A 27,659-nucleotide genomic window follows, 5' to 3' on the forward strand; every position below is an offset into this window, starting at 1 on the left:
ATCCAAATACTGTGAAGTGACAGCCGACTCATTCATAGATTCAATTGTAAAGTTATTTCCACAGAGGATAGGGATGCATGTGATTATAACATCTCCAATGTTGAGGTTCTGAAAGTGATTGGTAGTCTTAAGAATAATAAAAGTTCAGGGTGTGATGGTATAACCTCTGAGTTCTATAACATGTTTGACAAAGAACTGTCCCACTTTTTGCTAAATGTTTTCTCAGAAAGTATTCATAGTGAAGCTCTTCCAACAAGTATGACTCAAGGTGTCATCACCCTGATTCCAAAGCCAAATAAAGTTAAGGAGAATTTTGAGAACTGGCGTCCGATTACATTGCTAAATAATGACTATAAAGTGTTGGCTATCATATTTGCTAATAGAATGAAATACGTTCTGGACTCTATCATAGATGTAGTGGTGTGAAAGATAGTCACTAGACTGTAACGATCTTATCAATGATAATAGTTTCCTCATGTTTCTTTATTTCTATAAAGCTTTTGACTCTCATGAACATGGCTTCATTTTGAAAGCTCTTGAAAAATGTGGTTTTGGTCTTTTTTTTTTTTTTTAACTATTAGAACCCTATATAAAAATGGCTACAGTGCAGTAAAATTAAATCTTGGTACATCCCCAAGGTTTAATGTGTCTCGTGGGGTTAAGCGAGGTTGCCCTATCTCACCCTACTTGTTCTTAATAGCTTCTCAACTCCTGGCTCTTCATATCTCAAACAGTGCTTTACAAGGAATCTTAATTGCGGATAGGCAGATTATAATCAGTCAACTTGCTGATGACACCACAATCTTCCTGAAGGACGCCTCCCAAATTCCTTAACTTAATTTTTATTTAATTATTATAGCCAACAACCAATCTACAAGGTGCTCCCTTAACTTTAGTCCTACCTTTCAGAAAACACAAAGGAAACTGAATTCATGGTTACAAAGAGACTTATCTTTAAGAGGTAGAATCTTACTCTCAAAAGCTGATGGTATATCCAGACTTACTTATGGTGCTCTCTCTTTAGCTGTAGATAGTAGCGTGTCCAAAAAAATTGATTCAGTGTTGTTTAACTTTATATGGAAAAACAGAATACATTATATAAAAAAAATCTGTCATAATGAACTCTAATCAATAGGGGGGGGTCTGAACTTTTTAGACTTCACCACATTAAATAACACTTTCAAAATAAACTGGATTAGACATTTATTATTAATAATCCAGCATCCTTATGGAACTTTATCCCTAACTATGTTTTTGGTGTGGTGGAGTTTTTATTGATTATTTTATTTATTGATGTGCAATTACAAGATTAGTAAAATCCCAATCAAATTGTCTAACTTTCACAAGCAAATGCTTTTGGCGTGGTCTCTCATATTTAAGCATAACTTCTCACCTCAAATGCTACATTTGGAATAACGAACATTCTCTACAAAAACAAATCTCTTTCTTTTTGAAAACTGGTTAACAATAACATTACTCTTGTTAGTCAACTTTGTGATCCGAATGGTAAACTATACGAATACTCAGATTTCCTAAGAAGACATCAAATTCCAGTAACTGTCAAGTAATATGCTATTATTTTTTTATGCAATTCCCACTGGGATTATAATGTTGTTAAATACTGTAATACTCCCCCACACCCACTTACTCATCTAATCAAATTAACTGATACTTCTGCGGGTGGTTTGTGCTTCTCAACAGAAAATCGCAGCATTAATAGGAAAATTTGAGCTTTGCTCCAGACTATTCTCTATTCCCTATGTTATTCCATACTGGAATGGTATTGTAGAGAATATTCCTTGGAGGAAAGTGTGGTCCTTACCTTTCAAATACCTTGTTACTAATAAAGTGAGAGAAGTTTTGTGTAAAATACACAGGTTTTACCCTACAAAATCCTTCCTTAAAAGATACAAACAGGATATTGAGTCCAGCTGCTCGTTCTGTAATAGCACTGAGGAAAACGGGTCACATCTTTTCTGGAACTGTCCCCATACAGTAGAATTCTGTTCCTAAAATTCACTCATATAGTATTAATCCCAGATTTTTTATTTTGCTTTAAGGATGTTTTCTTTGGTATCTTTTGAAGACTTTGAAGCTGAATACGAAGGTAAACACTTCATTATGAATCTTTTATTTCTATATGCTAAATACCACATCCATAGGAGCAAATTCAGTGGTTCTAAACCAGTGGTTCCCAACCTGGGGTTCGGGCACTCCCAGGGGGGGCAGCAAAGATCACAGGGGGGTCGCAAGTCTTTATCTGGTTTGAGGTTGAGGTAAAACAAATATATTTGCACATGTTAAACAAATTATGATAATACACTAGAATATATAATGTATACAAAAGTCTGTATGAAAACTATATATTTTGTTGTATCCTCGTTTTTCCTACCGCCACAGCATCACTATTTTATGAATGAAACATGGTGGAGAAACGTAACCGTGCTGATAACTCCTTTTGTATCAAAAAAGAAAGTAAGGCTCTATCTCGAGAGTTACATCAGCTTTTCTTAGACATGAGTAGAGGGGGTGCCAAGGAAAAAAAGTTGGGAACCACTGTTCTAAACCATTCTTTTCTGGTTTAATGACTGAGAAATAGAAATTACATTCAATTAAGTACTCAAAAAATACTAAGGCCGTAAGAACTCTGGATCTATATGAGTCGTGTGTGACCTCAAAGGTTTATTAATAAGGGTATTTTTTCTTTTATTTTTTTAACTTTTTCTCTGCCTACCAGCTTGTCCACTTAGGCCTATTGTGACTGTGGCTGTACCCCTGTATGTTGTATATCTGATGTAATGTTGTATGTCATTTGTTCTGTGTATTTTGTGTTGTATTTGTATGTAATGATCTGTATGTATATTAAAAAAAAAAAAAAAAAACAGGCAGAATCCCCAAAACAGGAATCAGAAAAATATCAGGAACACCGAGACCAACGGGGAAGACTACACAAACTCTCTCAGAGCACAATACCATGACCTGACAACAGACCAAGGAAACACAGATACTAAATACAAGAGTTAACGAGCAAACAAGGGACCGATGACACTAGGGCTAGGAACAGAACAGGTGAAAGACATCAGGGCGGGGCAAACAATCACAAAGGCGCTAAAACCAAAAGACAGGAAGTAAAACAAGACAACACATAAGAGAATAGAGAGACTACAAAATTAAACAGGAAATGGAAAACCAACAAAAAACATGAAACCAACAACAACAGAAACTTGACACTGGACGAGACGTGACATATATTGTGCAAAAGTTTTAGGCCAGTGGGAAAATATGCTGTAAACTAAGAATCTGTTCATAAAAATTAACAAACAGCATTTTTTCATACCTGCCTAAAACTTTTGCACAGTACTGTATACATATATTATATATACTGTATATGTTGTGTTTTTTGTTCTTTTTACCACGGATGTGATGGTTTTGACTCCTGCCACACAGGGGAGCAAACAAATCTCAAAGGATCCTGCAAGATGGTAAAGCTGCAATAGTTTGTTTGGCGTCATTGGGCAAAATAAAATAATAACCTTTCAACATGTAATTCAAGTGGTCTGAAAGAAAACTAGACTTCTGCAACTCCTCTTGGTTCTGTATTCAGTCTTCAGAAAACCTAGCTGTCACGGGAGACTTTGGCCAATCATGGGGGGCTGCAGTTTATTCAAGGCTAAACTGTTAGTTAAGAGACTGATATTTATACAGAACATATAGGTCAAAATATAGTCCAGTTGATTGTCCAGGGAGCGGAGATCTGGTCTGCTGGGGTTAGCCTTTAGCCTAGCACGAACAGCGGCTCGTTTGTCATGTTTGTTTCTCTCACACATCCTCCGGTGTCTCCTCGTTCAGATGGAAGCAATAAGCTTTAATTAAAGTTCTGCGTTGAATCTACACCGTAGGTAGTACGTATGTAGATACAGACCCGATGGCATAGCCTGACATGGACCTCCACTAAAATGTAACTTAACGTTGCGGCAATGCAGAACACAACTACTGTGATTGGTCCGCTTGGGGACATGTCCCTGAATCGGAGACAATAGACTGTATAATATATGTGACATCACATTGTTGTGCCGAAATGTGGATTTTGGGAACATGTTCCACTCTTAGTATACAGTATTTGTTCCTTCCATATCGACACCACGGCAAGGCATTTTGTTTCCTCACTGCCTCATGGTGGACAGGGAGTGTTACTTTGCACGTTGTTCCATTGTCATTGAACATAAAAACATTGAACATAAAACCTTGGTTCTTAATTATGTTCGGCGTCTTATCTTTCTTAGGCTGTTTCCTCCTGGCCAACACGCGTTTCACTGCTAGGCCCGGCTATGTGGGTCGGCTTCACGGTCCCTTCTTACCAGGGAACCACAAATACTGCGTGAGGTTCTACTACATGCTTCATGGATTTCGGAAAGTAGACAATGCTCTGGTTCTTTACATTTATGACGAGAACAATGTGGCCCAGGAGAAGGTGTGGAGCCTGGCTGACACTTCTGCGGCTATGTGGACTGAGGTGGAGATCACCTACGTGAAGCCCATGCTTTCCAAGGTATGAAGCATTACATGGCTGATGTGTGTGGACAGGGTTTCCACAGGGTCTTAACAAGTCTAAAATTTCTAAATCAAAATTGTTGGCCTTAAAAAGTCTTAAATTCACTGAAATATTGTTTTCTAGGTCTTAAATCATTTTAAACAGGACTTTATAATGTTTTTTTGTATTCCGTGGTTTTGTACTTCTTTCTTTTGCTAGTCCAAATATAATTTGCTGTATATTTACCAACTATTATTACTCCGTTTTGCTTTTATTCAATTTTAATACATTTATTTACTTTGCAGGTCATTTTGTGACTCTGGATTTCGACCTATATCTCGACTATTATGTCGGGATACAGGTTGTAAATCATTCATTCATAATGGTCTTCAAGTGGTCTTAAAAAATCTTAAATTTGACTTGGGGAAACCTGCAGAAACCCTGGTGGAGATTGATGCTTTTGAATGACTGATAGAAAGCCTGGATGGGTGGGGGATGGATGGATGGGTGGATGATGGATGGGTAGATGGTTGGGTGGATGATGGATGGGTGGGTGGGTGGATTGATGTGGGTGGATGGATGGATGAGTGGATGGATGGATGAGTCTGATAAATGTTCAAGGTATTTAGTCTTTTTCTCTGTTTCACAGCTAGTGTTTGTCAGCATATGTAAGAACTTCTGGGAATGTGGCCTGGCAGCCATCGATGACATCACTGTCAGCCTGGGGGACTGTCAAATCACAGCAGGTAAAAACTCACCAAGACATACACTGACAACTATTAGATCTGCCAGTTCTCTTAATGGGGCAGAACGAACTGGAGCATCTTGGCCGTCAGCTGAAGTACTTTAATGTGAAGCAGCAGCAGTATGAAATGTTTGGATAGCATTAGCAGTGATTTAATCCAGCTGCAGGAGAGCAGCCAGTACACAGTGACACTGATATCCAACAGTAACACTGGATTACATGCTGCATTGTTTCCTGTCCATATCTTGTGTGTGTGAGGGTCATTTAAATTTAGTGCAGTAATGGCGGACTCTGCCATAAACAATACAATCTACTTTATAGGGAGATAATTACTCAATGTAAATACATTAAATGGCTATTGTTGAAAAAATGTTGACTATGAATAGTATCAGAAAAGGGGTTTGATTTCATAAAAACATCTCAAGGATTCTAACTGAATTATATGGCCATAAAGTTTAATAAAGGGGATGGGAGGGGAGGAGATCAGGAGAGGAAAGAAAGGGAAAGGAGAGAGGCGCAGGAGGACTTTCATAAAAAAGTAATCATTAGTGGGGGGCCTCGTTTACAAAAAGCTGAGACATGTTATCAGAGGATGATTCTGTATTCCACTGAATTTACAGTTCACAGAATTTGTGATGTAACAGCTCAGATGGGATGTACTCAAGCCTCAAAGAAGGTTGTGGTTGGAAAACAAAGTGACATCAGACATAGTGAACACACCGCTAAAATCTCCCTCTCACTCGCAGAATGATCCTGGAGTTTGCATGCAAACTGCAGCACACATTGCACCTTTCTGCCTTGCTCACCTTATGTTTGCGCCACAGGCTCCCTCCCAGGCCGCTGTAACTTTGAGAGCGGAGTCTGTGGCTACATCCAGGATAAGAAAGAAGACAAAGCCGACTGGCTGCGAGTCCGAGGACACACCCCCACCTCCTATACAGGGCCCAGAGGAGACCACACTACTGGGGTGGGTGAGTCATTTCCTCCTAAATTCAGAGGTTATACCCTCACATGATGGCTGGATGGAACCCTGTGTGTGATGTGCAACTAAAAGGATTATTACATTCCACTGTTTAGAAAATTATCTATTGATATAGGCTTCTTCTTCTTCTTTTAGCGTGTATAGAGCCAGCATATCTCCACCAGACTCCATGTAAATAATCAGGACTTTTAGCGTGTATAGAGCCAGCATATCTCCACCAGACTCCATGTAAATAATCAGGACTTTTAGCGTGTATAGAGCCAGCATATTTCCACCAGACTCCATGTAAATAATCAGGACTTTTAGCGTGTATAGAGCCAGCATATCTCCACATGTAAATGGGTGAATTAAGGGTTTATTTCAACCATACCAGAGTGGTGATTGTTGGAACAGTGGAAAGATGAACCAAGACGGCTTTTGATAGCTTTATTTAGTTTCTGTCCACTTTGAATGAAGTGTGTTTTACGATGATAAAAGTCCTGATTATTTACATGGAGTCTGGTGGGTTTGGTTGGGGTTCAGGGCTGCTTCTTTAACTAAAAGGTCTATTTCTGTAGGAATCCTTTCCATAATGTTGTCAGACACTTAATAATCTGAGTCTGTCAGTGGCAAAAAACAGCACTTTTACTGAACAGAAATTGAAGGTGCGCCATTGTCCATTAACGTTACATTGCAACTTGTTTCGTTTTGCTTAATACTGGACTAATTTCAACGATTGTTGCTCCCATCAGTCACTTAGACACAAAACATGGAGAAATAGGGTCCAGGTTAAAAAGAAACTAAGTTACCCTTTAAAGTTGTGTTCATAGCATCTTGAGTGTCAGAGTATTGAGCATATTCAGCTTTTCCATTTCAAGTTAAATTTGTTTCATGACTCACACAAAAACACTATATTTAACAGGTCCCTAGTTGCTATCAGGTTGTATGTAATATGTAAATGTTTTAAAATATTGTCACTGTAAACAATTTGTACACTTTCTATTTATTCCAAATACCATACTTTTAAAAATTTTTTTTTATCAAAATAACCATCCTTACATCAGAGCAACATGCAAAAATGTCAAATCCATCTCTTTATGTAGTGTGAATTACAGACATGCATACAAGTTAACTACAAGTACCTCAACATTTGGACTTAAGGACAGTACTGGAGTAAATGTATTTAGTTACATTCCACCGCTGGAGCTGTGTTCTCATTTCAGCAGTATTCTGTTCTTCTCTGTGTGTTGTATTTTTACAGCTGCGATAACAAGTCTCCACTGAGATCTGAAGTCCCCCCTGTGTTTTTCCTGTGCTGTCTCCAGGTTACTTCATGTACATCGAGGCGTCTCTCATGCGCCTGGGACACAAGGCTCGGCTGCTGACCTCTGATCTGCGGGGCGCCTCGTCCCCCCAGTGTTTGATCTTCTACTACCACATGTATGGATCTGGCACCGGCATACTGACCGTGCTCCTGCGCCGCAGCAGCAGAGAGCAGGACGCGTTGCTATGGAGACGTCGCGGGGAGCAGAGTGTCAGCTGGATGAGGGCGATGGTGGACTACCGCTGTGATGTCCGACACCAGGTACATCCATCCATCCATCCATCCAGCATTCCAGAAAAATAGTTCAACATATTAAGTTAAAGTACTTAATTAAAATAAGAGTGTAAGAGATAAATCAAAAGTCATACATTATCTTGCATTTTCAGAACTGATTAGGGGATTTCACTGCAGTGGATTATGCAATGTTACAATGTGTGCTCTTGAGTTTGGTCTATGCAGGGGATCTTCATTGAACACATTACTTCAGTTTGTGTCAGTCATTCAGCCTTTATTCACACTCGAGAGATCGTCAGGGGCAGCGCTCAGTTACAACGACACCGAGTCAAATAAACAGAACAACACAGAAAATAAGTGACACTGGCAAAAGCCAGTCTGCAGAGTGAGTCTGATAAAGAAGTTCTGTAAGCTAGTGTGCTAGTTTCCCAACAAGAACATAATACATCATTTTTTGTGTAAAAAAACCCCAAAAACGCTTTAACCTGCAGCCGTGAAACGAGCTATAATGTATCCCTACAGGACAAATGTTCAGCGTTAGTTAGCGTCCACTAAAAGTTCTGTTCTAAAAAGTTCAGACGATATGCAAATCACGATTAATGTCAAATGTACCTCTGTAATGATATACAAATCTATATTTTCTTAGGTACTCCCCTGCATTGACAGGAGAGTCTCTGTCCTCACACTGGACCTCTTTTTAATTCTCGTAATATGTGTATTTCCTTTTAAAAACTGTAAAGTGTCTTTTAGTGTTAAAAAATGCGCCAAATAAATAAAATGTATTATTATTATTATTATTATTATTATTATTATTATTAATAATTCTTTGTACTAATTAATAAACAAAAAACTCCAGAAAACCATCTTACCTAAAGGTCTATTTAGTTTAGCTGTTCTGGACCTTTTGATCAGATCATGCAAGGTTGATCAGAGTTTGCTGTCATGGAAATGTAGATGTTGAGATTTCTTTAAGGACGTCTCCTCCACGTTGGATTAAAGGCTGAGATCTGAGAAACAGAAGTTGACTAAACCATCTCGCCACAAAACATCATAGATTCTGACTTATAGTAAAACTCAACATATTCATTAATCCTGAAGAACCCTTTTAGATATTTGTTTGGAAAACCATAGGCTCTGTCTCACATCTCCTGTAGGTGTCCAAATAAGTAACTATAAATGAATTTGAGCCGCACATTAGCCGCACAATGGCTTGGTTAATTACATTGCTTTAAACTGCTCGCTGGAACAACGGCAATTTAACGTAACGTTGAAGTCACAAGTTAAATTGGCCACACTATAAATACAGCCACACTTTCGTGAATGCCATTAGATTTGAAACATTCTCTCACTGAACAATATTTAGCATTTTTAATATTGTGTCAGAATTGGAAAGTTACAACAAATCAGTCCCACACACTGTTCTTTGTGTTCTGTGGCGGTTTCCTGCAGATTATATTCGAAGCCATCCGAGGCCCATCACTACGAAGTGATATCGCAATTGATGACATCCATTTTAAAAGGGGACCATGTGAAGGTTAGTATAAAGATCCTACCTATGTAACTCTAAACAGTTGGTGTTGTGTTTAAGGCTGGGTATCATTCAAAAGATTTCGAAACCAATTTTATAAAACAAAAAAATTACACGTTACGGTGTTATGGAATTTTCCTTTGCAGCAGGGGAAAGAGTTTGAGAGTTTAGTAAATTGAAACACATAAGACAGACTGAGACTAAAACCAAGTTGGGTTTTTGTATTTTATTAAAAAAGATATATTTGCAAATATAGGATCAACATGATTTCACAAAAGGCCTCAGCCCAGTGTGGAGTCAGTTTCTCAAATGAGTGCACAAGAACACTAGGCTTATATACATCTTCAGAGTGACAACACACACGCACTTGGATTATTATGACGCTACAATTTTGACAGGCAATCTGATACACATGAAGACAATCAGATGAATACAAGAGACATCTTGGAGCCATCTCACCTCCTCCTCCCTGCACGACTTTCACCCCCCAGTTACATCTTAACTGGCATGAGAAAACTAGAGATAGTTTTAGGGTGACCTTGTACCTTTATCGGTTCAGGCTAACAGCTCACAAAATGTTCCAGACTGGATGTCTCAAGTTAGAATCAAAATCTACATGTAGAAAATGAGAGACTCTTTCAGCATTTGTGAGAGCAATAAAGTAGAAATAAAACATAAAAATATAAGGAATTGTGCTTAAATGTAATTTTGCCATTACATTCCACCCTTTTGATTACAACTTAATCACAATACACAAATTACTTTAATGATTACATATATTTTTTGCAGATAGCGTCGTCCATGTCTTCTATTGTCAGAGGTTGCTAGCACTTGACAAATCGTTGGAAACAATCTTTACCATTGTTTCGTGTGTGTGTGTTGTGTGTGTGTGTGTGTGTGTGTGTGTGTGTGTGTGTGTGTGTGTGTGTGTGTGTGTGTGTGTGTGTGTGTGTGTGTGTGTGTGTGTGTGTGTGTGTGTGTGTGTGTGTGTGTGTTCCCCTTCTTGGCTGTTTTGAGCCTCTGTAAGAAAGAGCATTTAAACACACTGCTTTTCAAAGTTTGATCTATGTCATCATTGATTCAAAAATATTGCTTAAATGGGGTTAGTCAATTAAACAAGGTTCATACAGATAGTTATAGTAAACATTTTCTGTTACCACCAATATTCCATTAAAAATATGTACTTAAGGTACAATAAAAACAGCAATATCGAAAAGTCCAACCATTTTTTGAAACTGGAAACGATCAAAGCAGTTTTTCTGTCAATCAATTAATTGATTTAGCAACTAATCATTTCAGTTGCACTTGTAGGCCTATATATTGGTCGGGCACTTTGATGACAATAAAACATTATATTTCATAAACATATGTTTTGTGTACAAAAATCCTAATTCTTTTTAACCCAAATATGTCAGATTACAAATAGCATCTGTAAGCATTTGACAAAATTCTGATACTAACTTTTTTGTCTTTGAAATCCAAGTTATTTATTCCTAAAAATGACATAATTTGTCTTTAAAATCAAAAACCAACTGTTTGTTTATCACCTATATGACATAAGAAAGATTTTATTCAGCCCCCAGTGGGGAAATTCCCTCAGATAAAAGCAAGAAGTAGATCAAATATAATTGACTTCCGATTGAAAGTAACTGTTAATTTGAACTCCTATCCAATCCATCAATAGGAGACCTATTATCCTAATTCAAAAGTACGTTTAGCTCTCTGGTACCAGCAGGAACTGGCCTGAAAGGCAACTTCTTGTTTTTTCTAAACTTTTAGGCATTTGAGTCAATTCCAGTTTTTATGTTGGTGTGCTGAAAGCTCAGAGACACAAGGCCTTGTGTCAGACTCGTCCTCGCTGGACACGCCTGCTGTAACCTGAGCCAGTCATCCAGTGCACTTCTCTCTAAAGCTCTTGTTTCCTCTAAGCTTTTCCTGACTGAATTGTTATCCCTTCTATTTATAAAGTATACTAGTATATTATATATTATTATCTTTATGGTATAAAAGTATTATCTTTTACGGTTTATAAGAGTTATCTTTAACTTATATTATATTTTACTTTTCGTGTAAACATAAATATGAGAGTAAATATTAAATGAATATGTGTATACCATTGTCTCAGTACATTATTCATAATGTACATCATTAAGCAGTCACATCAACATTAAACATTTTCATTTAGATATTTAGTCTTAATCATATCTCCAAGTTGTTGATACATTTAATCATCATGGTTTCAAACCCCATTTCAGCATTTACACAAAAATAGTTTACAGATGTTTTATGTCAGACTTTACCTAAAGCCAAAGTTATTTCTATCAAATTTTCATCAATCCAATTCAGATTCGAACAATGAAACGTACTTTAAACATTTCCTGACACATCAACTCAATACTTATCTTAAAAGTAAAAATAAGTACTTCTAATTATCTTCTCCTAATAATGTGTGTATTTTCAGAATGTGAGTCTGTGTGCTACTTAACTTCACAATGCGTCAGATGTGTCAGAGCAGAATGGTCTCTCGCCCCCCCCTCCTTCTCTCAGTCCGTCTGCTGGTCCGTACCTCCAGACAGTTTTTACTGGTCCTGCAGCTGGAGGGGGAGTGAGATGGACCCGACTGACACAAATGAGGCGCCGCGTGGCACAAAACAGAACTCCAAAAAGCATTATTTGTTCTTTTATCAATATTATCACCTGGAAAAATATCAATAATTATAAAACCGCATTTCTTTCCCTCATGCTGGTTTAACTCTATAAAATCCATACAAATTGTGCTAAAAAGGAAACACTGCTTCTGTAATTGTTCTCTTTTAGATTACTTTAACACAACCTTTAAAGTAAATAGTGAAAGTCAATCAAAACAAAACCAAATTTTCTTTAGAATAGTTTTCAAATTTTAAAAAATTATGTGAACACCCCATTCATTAAACACCCAATTTATTATTGCTACTGTATCCCTTCTATTTGAGGCATGACAAGCTCATGACTCAAAACAACGCAGCACATATAAATAATCTGTTCAGTGGTTTAGCCATTAACACTGTCCTGTGTTACACAGCAAAACCTGAATAAAAGCAACACAAAATTCAATAAATCATTTCTTTTAAAAGAAAACCATTCACCAAAGTGTTTTCAACGTCAACATCAATTAATTTAGTTTTAACCTATTTGTGATATAGCAAATCAAAATACAAACAAAGTCTTTAGTGCAGTTTTACTGAAAAAAAAAAAAAAAAAAAACTCACTAGAGTACAAAATTAAATTAACTGTTTTGAGGCTGAAATCTCATATCAACCTGTATTGGTTTCAATATAACCAATAAACTAAGACGAATTAAACAAAAATATGTTGTTTATTTTCTTTTTATCTTTAGTTTGCAACCCAAAGTTATACTACTCACTGTCTGGTAGTTCTAAAAATCATTACAAATTAAAGTTTTTAGGCCTATAGAACAAACCTAAGTACTTCCGATTGACTCCTATTTATCCAATTTGTTACCTGATATGGGAAACATATCACATTCTTATAATTCATGACAAACTATATCAAAATCATTGCTGAACTCTACATGCACAACTCCTGTTTTTCTCTTATCTCTGAGTGTGTGTGTGTGTGTTGCTATGGCCTTGCTGCTCTGTAAGCTTAGTCTACAGTGAGGGTTAACCAATCAGCTCACTGAGTGGCTCTGCTGCTCTCATTGTGGTTGTTAGCATGTCATCAGGAGACATAATCCGTTACCAGTTGGTCCTCACACAGTGGTGTGTCTGCTGGGTGTCCTCTTCACCCAAGTCCAATGTGTGGAGGTGCTGTAAACAAAATCTCAAAAGGTTGACAGGTTAAGTCGCTTGCGTGTGCACATTCTATACCTCAGTACAATAAGCAGAGCTTTTGTCAAATGTAGGCATGTTGCATTTTGAATGCAAACCACTATACTTGAGATTTTGGTAGGAATTCACCATTTTGGAATTATTTCAGCAAGTAGGGCTTTGGCTCCTACACTAGCTGACAGTAGTCTTGATCCAAAAAGAAATCATTTGTGAACCAATGTTGCTTCACCATTGTGAAACAACTGTTTTTCCCTCAATTGTATTTCCATCATCCTAATCATACTTTTTACACCTGGTTTTAACCCATGTGTCAACTTTGCAAAATTTAGGAAAGAAAAAGCTGGATAGCTTTCTGTTAGGAAGAATGAGCTCTACTGCTTGTACTGAGAGATAAGATGGCAGAGGTCCAAATCAGATAGCATCAGAACCACCTACAACAGAGATGCCCACACAGTTAGAGTCTCTGGAAGAAGAACTGTTAACCTAAAAAAAATGAAATCGGGGTTAGTGACAGGTGTGTCAGAGAGGTCAGGTCATGGTATTCAGACCACCTGTAGCTCTGCAACACCATTGTTTCTCTCGGTCAGCTGGTGTGTGGAGAAGAAAATCAGGGTTAAGAATAGTGCATCTGTTAGAGTGACATTTTGCAATCTAACAGAGTAGTAATATCTAAGGTACCTGGCCACAGAGACTTTTATTCTGTTCCCACAAAATGTGTGACACAGAATGTGGAACAGGGCGTATTTAATACTTTGAGTGGCAGAATCAAGTTTAGCAGAGAAATTTGCAACCGGACGGAGTTTTGTCTCCGTGGTGATGCAGCAACACCGAGCCACGCAGCTCTTGTGCTTATCATCGGTCTGCATGAACTGTTTTTAGGGATCTGGCAGTCCCAGCGTCGGGGAAGCCAGTTTCATATTCACAAACGCTTCATTAGCTTCGGCAGCAAAAAGTCTTACAGTGACCTCAGGAACGTGTACAGGCATTTTTACGTGACAGGCTCAAGTAAAAAATCCTAATCATTAACACTAAACTGAAAAAGCTGCTATTCTGTTCATTTTACATGAAAACAGCACTGTACCAAAAAACTCTCTCGAGGAAGGAAAAAGCAGATGCAGCCTTGAGAGATGTAGAAAAAACACAAGCTGGGCTCTTTAAAAACTATATTGGTTGTCAGTCAAACATACAGCTACAACACAGTCAGTATCAGTCCAAATCAGATGTGAGGTTGTCAAACTGTCATTATGTCTCTAAAGCCATTCTTCATCAGGCCCTGTAGTAACATGAGCTGTGTAGTGCAGGTTGTCAGGTTTCACGCAGTCAGAGGCAGGGCTGATTACAGACGCCGCCTCAGTGAGGTCATTTTAGCCACACTGTGATTAACAAATGTGGTTTTGTTAGATGCATCATTACGAGAAATTCTCAATCCATCAGGTGTTGAGGTTAAACCAATGTTAAAAGTGCACATTAAATCACTACCTGAGCAAAATAAGTGGACATAAATCAGACACCAAAAAAAAGGTTTCCCATGTATATGAGAAAGGAACAGAAAATTGTTCTTTTACTGTTTAACCTGTACTCCCAATTGACCAAATAGAATGACCACTGCACTTCAGTGTCAAATCTTTAGCTCTAATAATCAAGTTATGTGAGTGGAACCCTTTTAACTTTACCCTCAGTAGTAGGCATTTTCTTCTAGGTTTCAGAAGATAACATACTATAATGGTTTAACTGATTAGATTCTTTTTCAGAACTTTCTAACCTATCAATTGTCCCTAATAGCAAAAACAAAAAAAAACAGTGTATCAGTGCCAAGCATTTCTTCATTGCATGAAGCAAGTGTGTGTGTTTTTTAGCAGTACCTTCCTTATCAGCTTTTGGACTCAGTCAAACAGAGGGACTAGTGTTGTTCTCTGTCTGAGGTGTTTTTTGCTTTTTCTTCGGGCAATTACATACCCAATGTCCAGAGTCCTTGCAGTACAAACACTGGTCTCGGTTGTAGGGCTCATTATTTTGCCCACGGTACCCGCTTTGGCACCTTCTGGCTCGACCACGCCCTTCGTGGGAGCGGCCTTTTTCGGGTCCGCGCTCCATATGTTGCCCACCAGCCTGTTGTAACATACAGACAAACGCTTCAAACATGGTTTTCTCACGTACTCGTTGGTCTTTCCACCCGATGCAGAGAGTTGAGTCTGTGTCCTCTTCATCCCTCCATTTTTCCAACTTGTCTTCCTGATTTTTAGAGAAAGCTTCAGAAAACTGATGAGGATTGGTGTATGTGTATTGTTGCATTCTTTCCCTGAATCATACCTTTAGATTCTTTTATCCATAAGTTAAAACACTCCTTATTTTTCTCCACTTGTTCTAAATCACTCGTCTTAATTTTGTTTTTCTTTCTCAGTTTTTTTTCTTGTTCCTCTAACTCCTGTCTTAACACTTTGAGTTTGTACGTGCTAAAAGACCCATTTTCAGGAAACCCGTAAGTTTTGGACCAATACGGCAGACACTCCAGGCTTTTTGAGCTGTATTTTTGCACCATGGCATCCACCACGGTTCCCGTAGGGACGTGTGACCCGGATCTCCCCGACCCGTTACCCATGTTACTGGGAAGAAGTACTTCTATCCTACTTACAATCGTCACTGTAAGGCCCGGTTTCTATTTTATCTCGGAAAAACCAAACACGAAAAAACCTAACAGTTTCTGAAAAACTGTTTATTAGATTTACTTCAAAACCTAATTAGATTTGTCCCCCGAAAATCTATAAAGCAAAGTCACACCCGTGCGTAGATCAGTTTTAGGGTGTAAAAAATACCACTGGAGTTCTCACAATTAGGTATTTTCCCAACCTTTAAAAATGCCAACAAAATCTATACAAACAACCCCAAAGTGGTTATCCTATCTCAGTGTCCAAAGTCAGTAGCCTATTTGTTTCTGGAAGTTTTACTTCAGCCAATTCAAATTACTCTTAATTCAATTTAAATTAGAGTGTGATCTTACCCTGCTGCGTGGAATTGCTTCCGTCTTAATAGATCAGTGTTGGGTCAGTAGAGGCCTCCGTGGTTTGTGATCCTCTTTCTCTGAATGCTTTTTGGGCGAGGTAGAGGCGAAGATCGTTGGATCTCGGATCGCGAGTCCTCAGTCAACCATGGAGTCTCTTTTATCTGACCCCCGCACATGATATCCCATCCTCGTCGCCATGTTGTTATGGAATTTTCCTTTGCAGCAGGGGAAAGAGTTTGAGAGTTTAGTAAATTGAAACACATAAGACAGACTGAGACTAAAACCAAGTTGGGTTTTTGTATTTTATTAAAAAAGATATATTTGCAAATATAGGATCAACATGATTTCACAAAAGGCCGCAGCCCAGTGTGGAGTCAGTTTCTCAAATGAGTGAACAAGAACACTAGGCTTATATACATCTTCAGAGTGACAACACACACGCACTTGGATTATTATGACGCTACAATTTTGACAGGCAATCTGATACACATGAAGACAATCAGATGAATACAAGAGACATCTTGGAGTCATCTCACCTCCTCCTCCCTGCACGACTTTCACCCCCCAGTTACATCTTAACTGGCATGAGAAAACTAGAGATAGTTTTAGGGTGACCTTGTACCTTTATCGGTTCAGGCTAACAGCTCACAAAATGTTCCAGACTGGATGTCTCACAAAGTTAGAATCAAAATCTACATGTAGAAAATGAGAGACTCTTTCAGCATTTGTGAGAGCAATAAAGTAGAAATAAAACATAAAAATATAAGGAATTGTGCTTAAATGTAATTTTGCCATTACAACGGCACAAATCTTTGTATTTATGTTCCAGCTCTGACTATGTGAGGCGTCTCTGTGTAACGTGGAGTTCTTCCTGCGTGTCTCTAAGGCGTGTAACGTTAGACAGCCAATCACAGACATTATTAGATCTTTGTAGAAGCATGCTGCATTCTGATTGGCTCACTGACGCTGATGAGATTTACTTCTTAGGAAAATTCAATTGGGTATTGAATGACGAGGTATTTATTGATACTCGATACTTTAGAGGCAATACCGTCGGTGCCCAAAATGTATTGAATGGGTACCCAGCCCTAGTTGTGTGTCTACTTGTGTCTCACTGTCAAACTAATGCAGACATATTACTACACAACAAATAGATATTTGTACAATATCAATGTTTATGCAATATGATATGCATAGTTTCATGAGGAACTATAATATGTGTGTTGTCTTGTCCTCCTCTGCAGATCCTGGTGACATCACTCCATACTCAGGCTTCTCAGAGTATTTCAATGAGATTGAGAATTGAGACTGGCGGGAAAGTCTTTCTGCATAAATGCTTGGTAGTTTTTCAGAGTTTGGCTGGGTGGCTTTCAGAAGTGTGAATGTGAACCATCCACCAAAACAATTTACAAAGTTGTAGAGCAATGTATATGATGCAGCCAATAATTGGAATTGTATTAAACACTGGGGAATGGTTGGGATTTCTCCTTGGGACAACGTTATCCAACTACATCTCACAACAGTCACACCAAAGGTCCATATAGGCTGGTTCACTATCCATCTCTCTCACACATAATGCAAAACTCATACACTGGCAAGTAAAGCCTACATGCAGCCTTCTGTCCACTCAAGCATAAGAATATTGCAGGTATTAAAGTCGGTTTTCTACCTTTTGAAACTTCTCCCTCCTGGCTTTACATGCAGCAAAGTCTTGATTACATTTGAATCCTTCATTCAATTCATAGGTATACTAACGTTAGTTGGCTAACTGCTGCTACTAGGCCTACTGCTTTTCTCCAGCTAAAACAAAGTTTTTGAGCTCCTGTTAGGGGAACGACTCAAAACGGCTCTCCGTCACGTTCACATTTCTTTCCAGACAGACAGTTTGCACTCGCGCTACTGCCATGTGAAGAAACAGCGCGCACACACACACACACACACACACACACACACACACACACACACACACACACACACACACACACACACACACACACACACACACACACACACATTCACACACACACACATTCACACACACACACGGTTCTCATGACACTCAAATACACAACAACAATCCAGTGTTAAGGCCTGTTGACACTATGCACAAAAAGTCGTACAAATATTTGCCAAATATGGCATAGGACAATGACAATAGCTATTTCTGTTACAAAGAAATCGTAATTTCCTGTCACATTAGCGACAACAACAAAGACATAACTACAACTGAGTGACAAGACAATAAGGGTGGGAGGGGGTGGGGGATTACAGTGTTGAAGTTATTTCATGCCCGTGTTTCCATCTGACACGACATGTGACCACGGAAAAAACACATACATTGAGGGGGTTTGACATCAACACATATATTGTTCCAACACCGATGCATTCTCTCTAAATAGAATACTCTTAAACGGAAGGGATATGGTAAGATATGATAATAAGACTGGAGTACTCGGTCCAGCAAAGACATTTTTATAATTACGAAGGGAGGATGGTGGGTTGTGAGTCAAGGAATTACCTTATTGAGGCCCATAAGCCATTCCCAGTCCAATCTGGATACACCAGTAACGGAGCTGCTTTTTCCATCCTTTTAGGGTTCAGAAACTCCTCAAGCCAATTAAACATGTCAAAACAAAAAACATTAGCGGTAGTGACATTACAGCTGTCAGCGGAATCCAACACATCTCCTTCCATCGGGCAAAACAATGGACGGTCACGCAACACTTCCAACTCGCCGTAAAATGGGCAAGTTGCAGAGCGTTAGCGCGCTGTCACCAAAACAACACGTCCTGTATCGATGGCGTGTTTGTAATAGCCTGTCTCGGATAAAGGCCTAGTTCTCTCTACAGTCCACTTAATTAAAGGGGGCCTCCTGCACTACACTATACACAAAAAACAGCTGCTACAAATGCTTAGGGGTTAAGGTTAGTAACGCTAAATGTTTGATGCTCAAAATTTCGTGGAGGAGGACCCCCACCCCCCAGTGTTGAAACAAAAGCTAGGCCCTGCACATGCTTTATGTACATTCAGAACGTTGTTAAAGGAGTGGATGTGAAATAGCTGATCCATCCCAAAGAGGGGATGTAAAACTGACTTAAAAGTCAGATAATAAAGATTTCTGCTCAGCGAGGTCATGGGTCAGCCTGATTGGGCTTTAAGACTCAGAAATGGAAATCTGTATGGAAAGAAAGAAGGGGTGAATCAAATATTTGCAGACGTTGGTGCATAGTGGCGCCGGGCCTTGGCTGCTGCCATGTGGTTCATTAAGCACACATCCACACAACACCAGCATGGAAACAAGAAGCATACACATTGAATCATGACAAGTTTTAAGTTTGAATGCCAATACCATACAATTGTGCTGATATTTCTCACATATTTCATCTCACAATATAACTAAGGCTGTGTGAGTTTCATCCAATTTCACACAATAATTGTTTATGTTAGTTCCACTGTGACAAAGGATTGGAGTCCAGCTTTAGCCTTAAGTCACAATCTAGATGCCTGCAGATGTTTGTGTCACTTTCTTTGTAAACCCTGTCATCTCTACATCAGTATCTTTTCAAGGCATTGTTTCAGTAAGGTGCTGGAAACCTTCCTTAGAGGTTTGATCCATGCTGACTCATTAGCATCATGCAGACCTATCAGCTATATGCTACAAATCTCTGCAAACCTCCAAGTTCAGCTGTGCATTTAGATGTCCTGTACACCACCTGTGCCCCGGTCTTCCTGTTTAGCCTGCTACATATTGTATTCTGCTGACTTGACTTAACCAGACTGAATGGGGAGATGTGGGCAGTGATTCAGGGGTACGTTCAATCGTAGAACACTGTACACCGTTTAGCTACAGTTTCCGTGTTGAACGACTAAATTGGTGTGCATCAGCTTTGAGATATGTTTTCTCTCGTTTGGTGGGTGTGTCTCTCGTTTATTGGCTGTGTCACAGGTGATACCCAATCAACAGAGACGTGTCTGTAAACTTGTGGTTGCGCAACGCACACCCGTTTCAGTTTAAAAAAACGTGTTGCTACGTTTTGTCGGGGCTCAACGTGGTGTTTCTATATCAGAAATTTGGGTTTCTTTCAACCTAATTTCCCAAAGATAACATGGATGGTTCCCTACAACGCTCTTTGCAAGTAAAATGAAGGATCAGTTCACTACTTTCATTGAATTTTTGGAATTGTATCTAGTTTAATAGTATTTGAAAAAAACAATTGAAATGTTTTTTGAAAAACAGTATCCTGACTATACTTCAATTGATCTTACATATTAGTCTAATTAATTCATACTTTCAGCTTTTTAACTCAAAACTTAGATATAATTTAATTTAAATGAATTTTGTTGAGCTTTAGTTCCAAAAAAAGTGTAAAACTAGTGGTAAGTCCAGCTGAGATGATTAGACCATTAAACACACAACTGGTTGGATCCTTTACACTTTGTACAATGGGACAATACTCTTCTGATGATACTTACACACTTTTACTGAAGGAACATTTTCACTGCAGGACTTTAACTGTAACAGACTATATTTACAGTGCTGTATTAGTACTTTTACTGCAGTAAAGGATGTCAATAGCCTGGGAGTTTGGTGTCAGTTTGCTGGAAATGAAGTGCTGTCGGATCATTGAACACACTGACCAGGAATTTGGAGGTTTAAACTTTTCTCTAAAGCTCTCTTTAAAAAAAATATATATATATATATAACCATGGGTCCAGGAAAATAAAACCTGTTCTTGGTAACTCCTTGACCATTCATAGCACCGCCATCAGGCCAAAATATCAAAAATACTAAAAGGAGGCAACACAAAATTAGGAAGGTGTCCCACACATAATGTACAGTATGTTCAGTGTATTAACTCCTGAACTTTGACTGCTAGAGCTGGTGACTAACCGTTTTTGTAGATTTCTTCCCAAACCAGGTTTTGCTTGTGTGTGCTTTTCTATGTTTGGATGAATTCCATCTTCCTTCTCATAGACTACGCTGTCGTGTAATACATGAGCAACTTGTTACTGCAGTTACACAAGATCATGTCTTGAAGCTTTATATTTTCTGTCATCTTCCATTTTTGTCTTCTTTTTTCCACATGCTACTGGAGCAATTATACTGTGTGATAATCAATAAAGTATGGGAATACATTTGTCATACATGTCTGTCTCATTTTAATGGAAAAAAAAAAACCTCTTCAAAAAGACAACCGCAAATAATTGTTACCTGAGGCCTGTACTACGAAGCAAGATCAACATGTCCTGGATTTCTTTCAGTAATCCGGCTTCACTAATCCTAACAACTGCGGTCCCGGATAACCGGTGTCACGACGCTGGTTATCAACTAGTTCAGTCAACCCAGGTTTGTCCAATCTAGAGACGCGCGCGTTCACATAAAAGAGGCGGTGTTTGCGCACTACGACCAATCACAAACATCTACCAGAGCCACATGTTTAATATATAAGAAGAGAAAATTATAATTCTACATAAATATGAAGGACACAGACTCGGTTTTCCAGGGAAAACGCAATACAGTCGCTGCTTCCTAAAACAGGAGGACAGCTGGCAAAAAAAAAAAAAAAAAAATAGCCGACGCTGTAGATGTTTAAATCACAACTCCAATATCACTTCCCCATCAGTCAGGACCAAGATCTGACTATAATTACACTTGGGCTTTCCATAAACTGTCGTTGCTGTAGCCTTTTATTTCAGTTGCAACCCTGGCAGTGGGAAGCGATCGTGAGAGCAAATAAAAAATATTAAAACATAATTCAAACCGATGTGCGCATTGGCGACACACGGCTCAAGAAGCCGATATGCAATTCCCTCCCATTAAAATATATAGGCTATATTTCATAAAAATACCCATGTTAACGGGGTTGTTGGTCTCTAAATGTTTTAACTTTTATGAGTGCACCCCTCTCTCTCCCTCTCTCTCTCTCTCCACCGAGCTCCGCCTGATCTTCTTTAAGAACGGTGACGCCGTTATCAATCGACCTATTGATTGGTCAGTAGGCGGTGCTTTAACACCGGTTGATCTCTGATCTCTAACTTAACCTGCTCCCGACCAGGTTAGGTGTTCATCATGAGTTACCACGGCGATTGAACCCGATAACAACTGATCCACCTTCGTAGTACAGAAAATCCTGGGTTGAGCCTTAAGTTAACTCGTTAACGCCAAATCCTGCTTCGTATTACCTAGGGCCTACAGGCCTCTGGAACTCTATAACGTATGTCACACGGCAGAGTTTTTGTGTTTGGTTATAGTTTTGTGCATATTTATTCCTGATTTGTCACGTTTTTGCATGTTGATTTTCTTTGCTGTGTTTTAATTACTGATTAAATTTTTGGTTGCATAATTTGTTTTGTTATGTTGGTTTAGGCCTGGCATGCTTTTATTTTGTAGTGTTTTTTTAGAAAAAGTTCCAGTGCTGGTTCCATGGTATCAGAATTTTAGATAGTCACCATGGAAACATCATGAATTGGTCATGTGACAAGGGCTGGGAAGATTGGCAGAAGAGGCAGCCAAGTGACAGTACTCTGATCTGATGAAAATCATAATTATCAGATTGACAGCACTCTAGCCCAATGGATTGGGGGGGAGAATCATATTTCGGTTCAGACCCTTTTAAATTTTAGTTTCATTGCAGCCATTTGCTAAAATCAAAAAAGTTCATTTTATTTCTCATTAATGTACACTCAGCATATAGAAATTTTTGCTAATTTATTAAAAACGAAAAACTGAAATATCACATGGTCATAAGTATTCAGACCCTTTGCTCAGTATTGAGTAGAAGCACCCTTTTGAGCTAGTACAGCCATGAGTCTTCTTGGGAATGATGCAACAAGTTTTTCACACCTGGATTTGGGGATCCTCTACCATTCTTCCTTGCAGATCCTCTCCAGTTCCGTCAGGTTGGATGGTGAACGTTGGTGGACAATTGGGTTTAGGTCAGGGCTCTGGCTGGGCCAGTCAAGAATGGTCACAGAGTTGTTCCGAAGCCACTCCTTTGTTATTTTAGCTGTGTGCTTAGGGTCATTGTCTTGTTGGAAGGTGAAGCTTCGGCCCAGTCTGAGGTCCTGAGCACTCTGGATGAGGTTTTCTTCCAGGATATCTCGGTACTTGGCCGCATTCATCTTTCCTTCAATTGCAACCAGTCGTCCTGTCCCTGCAGCTGAAAAACACCCCCATAGCATGATGCTGCCACCACCATGTTTCACTGTTGGGATTGGATTGGGCAGGTGATGAGCAGTGCCTGGTTTTCTCAACACATACCGCTTAGAATTAACGCCAAAAGTTCAATCTTGGTCTCATCAGACCAGAGAATCTTATTTCTCATAGTCTGGGAGTCCTTCATGTGTTTTTTTGGCAAACTCTATGCAGGCTTTCATAGGTCTTGCACTGAGGAGAGGCTTCCGTCGGGCCACTCTGCCATAAAGCCCCGACTGGTGGAGGGCTGCAGTGATAGTTGACTTTGTGGAACTTTCTCCCATTTCCCTACTGCATCTCTGGAGCTCAGCCACACTGATCTTTGGGTTCTTCTTTACCTCTCTCACCAAGGCTCTTCTCCCACGATTGCTCAGTTTGGCTGGACGGCCAGGTCTAGGAAGAGTTCTGGTCGTCCCAAACTTCTTCCATTTAAGGATTATGGAGGCCACTGTGCTCTTAGGAACCTTGAGTGCTGCAGAAATTCTTTTGTAACCTTGTAACCAGATCTGTGCCTTGCCACAATTCTGTCTCTGAGCTGCTTGGGCAGTTCCTTAGACCTCATGATTCTCATTTGCTCTGTCATGCACTGTGAGCTGTAAGGTCTTATATAGACAGGTGGGTGCCTTTCCTAATCAAGTCCAATCAGTTTAATTAAACACAGCAGGACTCCAATGAAGGAGTAGAACCATCTCAAGGAAGATCAGAAGAAATGGACAGCATGTGAGTTAATAAATATGAGTGTCACAGCAAAGGGTCTGAATACTTATGACCATGTGATATTTCAGTTTTTCTTTTTTAATAAATTTGCAAAGATTTCTACATTTTTTTTCTGTCAAGATGGGGTGCTGAGTGTACATTAATGAGAAATAAAATGAACTTTTTTGATTTTAGCAAATGGCTGCAATGAAACAAAGAGTGAAACATTTAAAGGGGTCTGAATACTAATAATTCTTCTTAAAACACTCAGGTGTGGAGACTGGCGGAGAGGTCATGTGGCGGTGAAAACGTAACGTTTGAGGATCCACCAACAGTTTTTCAGTCCGGTTTAAAAAGGCTGAGTAAGACTTTTGCTTTTGAAAGAGTATTTGTACATTATACAGTATTTAATATACATTGTACATACAGTATTGTGTCCTCCTCCATCCATACTGGCCCTGGAGCTCTGTGGGGTAAAGGACACTCAGAGCCACTGGAGGGCGCTCAAGGACCCCAGTCCCACTCCCACTGACACACCACAACTCAGCCAACAGCACAAAGTAGTACTTAAACCTCACGTTGAAAGTATTATTTTGATACACATTATTTTTTTCAGATTTTCACCGTTTCAATTAGAACTGAGAGTGATGAGCCTCAGGTGAAGCACAACACACATTTCAAACGCAGCTCATGTATGAGCTTAAAATGATCAACTAGTTTCAGAGAGACAGAAAAGAACAAAGCGTGACGATGAGACTTATCACAGGATGGTCCAGCTCTTCGCTGTGTGTGTGTGTGTGTGTGTGTGTGTGTTTGTGTGTGTGTCATTCTGTCTGTCTCTCTGTCTGTTTTATTGCTATAACTTTGTATTATTGTATGTTAGGTGTAAATGTGTTTGTAAAATTGTATATTCTGATGTTTTTTGTGTCTTTATTGTACAAGGTTAGTGTGTTGTGCATTGTCCCTGTTTAAATAACATGGCATTGATGCAGCTGTGAGTGTCTCTGGGGTCTTGTCTTCTTAGTACTTTCTTAAAATTTATCTCAAGAGGTTGTATGAATCAGCAGATGGAAATCTGTAACATTATCTTGAAACCCAGAAGCAATAATGTTTATGAGTGTTTGATTTGATTTGTCCTTCTCTCAGATTTCTGTTGGGAGGAGTTTAGCATTTAGCAGTATCACTGCAAGTTCATCTGAAATGTCCTTGTTTAAAAGTATGTGAATTAGATTTCTATCCCATAAAAGCTTCATATATGCACACATTTAATGGAAAGCCTGTTTTTGGCTGGCTTCACATTACCTTGGCTAATATGAAAAATTACTTTTTACTCCACTACATTCATCTGTTACAGCTTTAGTTACTAGTTACTTTACACATTAAGATTTCTGCACACAGAACACATGTAGTTTATAAAATCTGATGTTTGATTCTAGCCAACAATATAACGGCTACAAGTCCAGCTGAGATGATGAGACCATTAAACACACAACTGGTTGGATCCTTTACTCTTTCTACGATGGGAGGATTTTTCTGCATTGATTACTTCTTTTTAATACTTTAAGTAGGCTACATTTCCCTGATAATACATAGACACTTTAACTTAAGTAACATTTTCAATGCAGGACTTTTACTCGTAATAGAGTATTTCTACAGTGTGATATTAGTACTTGTTCCACCACTGTCTGTGATGAATTCAGTGGTCCTGTTTGCTGGAATAAACAGAGAGGTGACAGGATGACATGAACCACAGGACACATGTCATCAGGTCATTATACTTCTCAGAATAAGAAAAGGCTAAATAAATGATTATAGAGTTGATGCCCTTGCAGTGAGAAGCAACTAATTAGCCAGCGGTCATTAGTGGAAGTGGTCAGTGTGTGACAGTTGTGAGGCGATTGATTGCACCCGGCGATTTGGTCGACCATCCCTGGAGGTTAATCACTGACAGGATGGAGGGGTCAAGCGCTCCGTGGCTCAAGGCGTATACGGAGTCGCTCAATAACCCTTCATCTGGAACTGGCTGAGGGTTTGTCTCAAGAGCCGCTACTCCTCAAATCACCGATAGCTCCTAACATTATGACGAGATTAGAAACATGGAAGACCATGGAGGAGAAGAGGAGAAGGAGGAGGAGGAAGAGCGCTTACTCGCGCTGTCTGAAAATGACTGAAACAATACAAACAATAGAATACACAACAATACACAGACGATATGGCATTATTTCATATGCTGGAACAGAGTAAAATGAAATTTTTTTAATATGTGTCCACCTCCTCCACAAAGTTGCCAGTAGCCAAGGAGGACATAGTCCTACTGAGAACTCCAGAGAGAGTTGTGTGGAGCTGATAGTCTTCATTAGCTTTGTAGCAACTCATTTGGCAACGGCTTGAATGTAACGGATGTTCAATAGTATCAAAAAGTTACGCACTAAAGCTTTAACCTAAACCTAAAGTACAAATGTTCTGATACCGATACCAGTATGGGAAAAGCCTCTGATACTGCCTAAACTGCTGGTATTGGTATCGGCGTGTACTGGAGTTTATGCACCGATTTGATACCACGCAATTTAGAACCGAAGAAAATCTATTTTAAAGTAGTCTATTTATGTTCTTTTCCTATTATGACATTATGACTGTCAAACTGGATAATAAAAGAACGTTCTACCATTCATTGTTTGTGTTTGTTTATGTTTCACAAAGAGTTGAACCTGAGCCAGGTCGACGGCAAAGATAGAAATCATATCCCATCCATAAAGGGATGGTAGTATACTGCTGTTAAAACATGATCAAATATATGACATACTGGTATCAGATCGGTACTCACTATTGGCCGATACCCAAGTTCAGGTATCAGAGTCGGTATCAGAAAGCAAAAAATGCATCGGAACATCTGTAGATGAAAACTAAGAAATATCTCTTTTGTTATTATTTCTTCTGTATTCAGTATGACAGGGTTTGTTAGGTAATAACATTTTGAAAAAAAAGAGAGGAAGAGAAGGAACTGTGTCTTCATTTTTATCTATGTTGAGACCGTTTGTGTCATTTGTTGAGCTGATTTGCATCCGAAGATGAGGCGAGGCCTCCTCTACCAGCCCACCCTTTTTACGTTTCCCTTTCCAAGTGGCTGGTCAATATCACTGATCATTATTGACCTTCACATCTGCTCGGCTTTTTCTCTCCCTTGTCTACATCTTCCTTTCTCCCTGACGCCAATAAATCCATTCACTCACAGCCATGTGCTGGGCTGAATGTTTATGGGCTTTCTCTATTGTCTTATTAAGGTGGAATATGGGTACCGTCTGCGGAGTATAGAGCAGTAACAATTCAAAATGTTGCTGTACAATTAATTGTCTTAAAATAATTATGATTAACAATAGAATTGTCTTTTTCTGTCAAATCAACAACAAAAAAAACATTTATTTATTTATTTATTACTTTTATACTCAGATTAAAGTTTTGAGTGAATTCCAGGATAGATCTTTTGGTTACATCACTGTCATGTGACCCAGATCATGTACTAACACAAATACACAGCCTATGAAGTAAACCACGCCTCTTTATAATCTGTATAATAAATATATATATATATATATATATATATATATATATATATA

The 27,659-nt window shown here is 38.9% G+C and overlaps 1 protein-coding gene across 4 annotated transcripts in view; it reads left to right on the plus strand.

Annotated features, from left to right (window-relative positions):
* mamdc2a (MAM domain containing 2a) overlaps positions 1–18,127 on the plus strand; it is a 52,820-nt gene extending 34,693 nt beyond the window's left edge. For 3 of the 4 annotated variants that reach the window (XM_028578330.1, XM_028578333.1, XM_028578332.1), the window contains 6 exons: positions 4,284–4,549; positions 5,181–5,277; positions 6,101–6,247; positions 7,563–7,822; positions 9,245–9,329; positions 17,399–18,127. In XM_028578330.1, the coding sequence (XP_028434131.1) occupies positions 4,284–4,549; positions 5,181–5,277; positions 6,101–6,247; positions 7,563–7,822; positions 9,245–9,329; positions 17,399–17,460 (917 nt within the window). In that variant the 3' untranslated portion in view covers positions 17,461–18,127. Of the gene's footprint in view, positions 1–4,283; positions 4,550–5,180; positions 5,278–6,100; positions 6,248–7,562; positions 7,823–9,244; positions 9,330–17,398 lie in introns of those variants that run through there. The other variant, XM_028578331.1, reaches the window with a different exon arrangement.
* The last annotated feature ends 9,532 nt before the right edge of the window (positions 18,128–27,659 follow it).

Source organism: Perca flavescens, chromosome 5, assembly GCF_004354835.1.
Source record: "Perca flavescens isolate YP-PL-M2 chromosome 5, PFLA_1.0, whole genome shotgun sequence".
Lineage (NCBI taxonomy): Eukaryota > Metazoa > Chordata > Actinopteri > Perciformes > Percidae > Perca > Perca flavescens.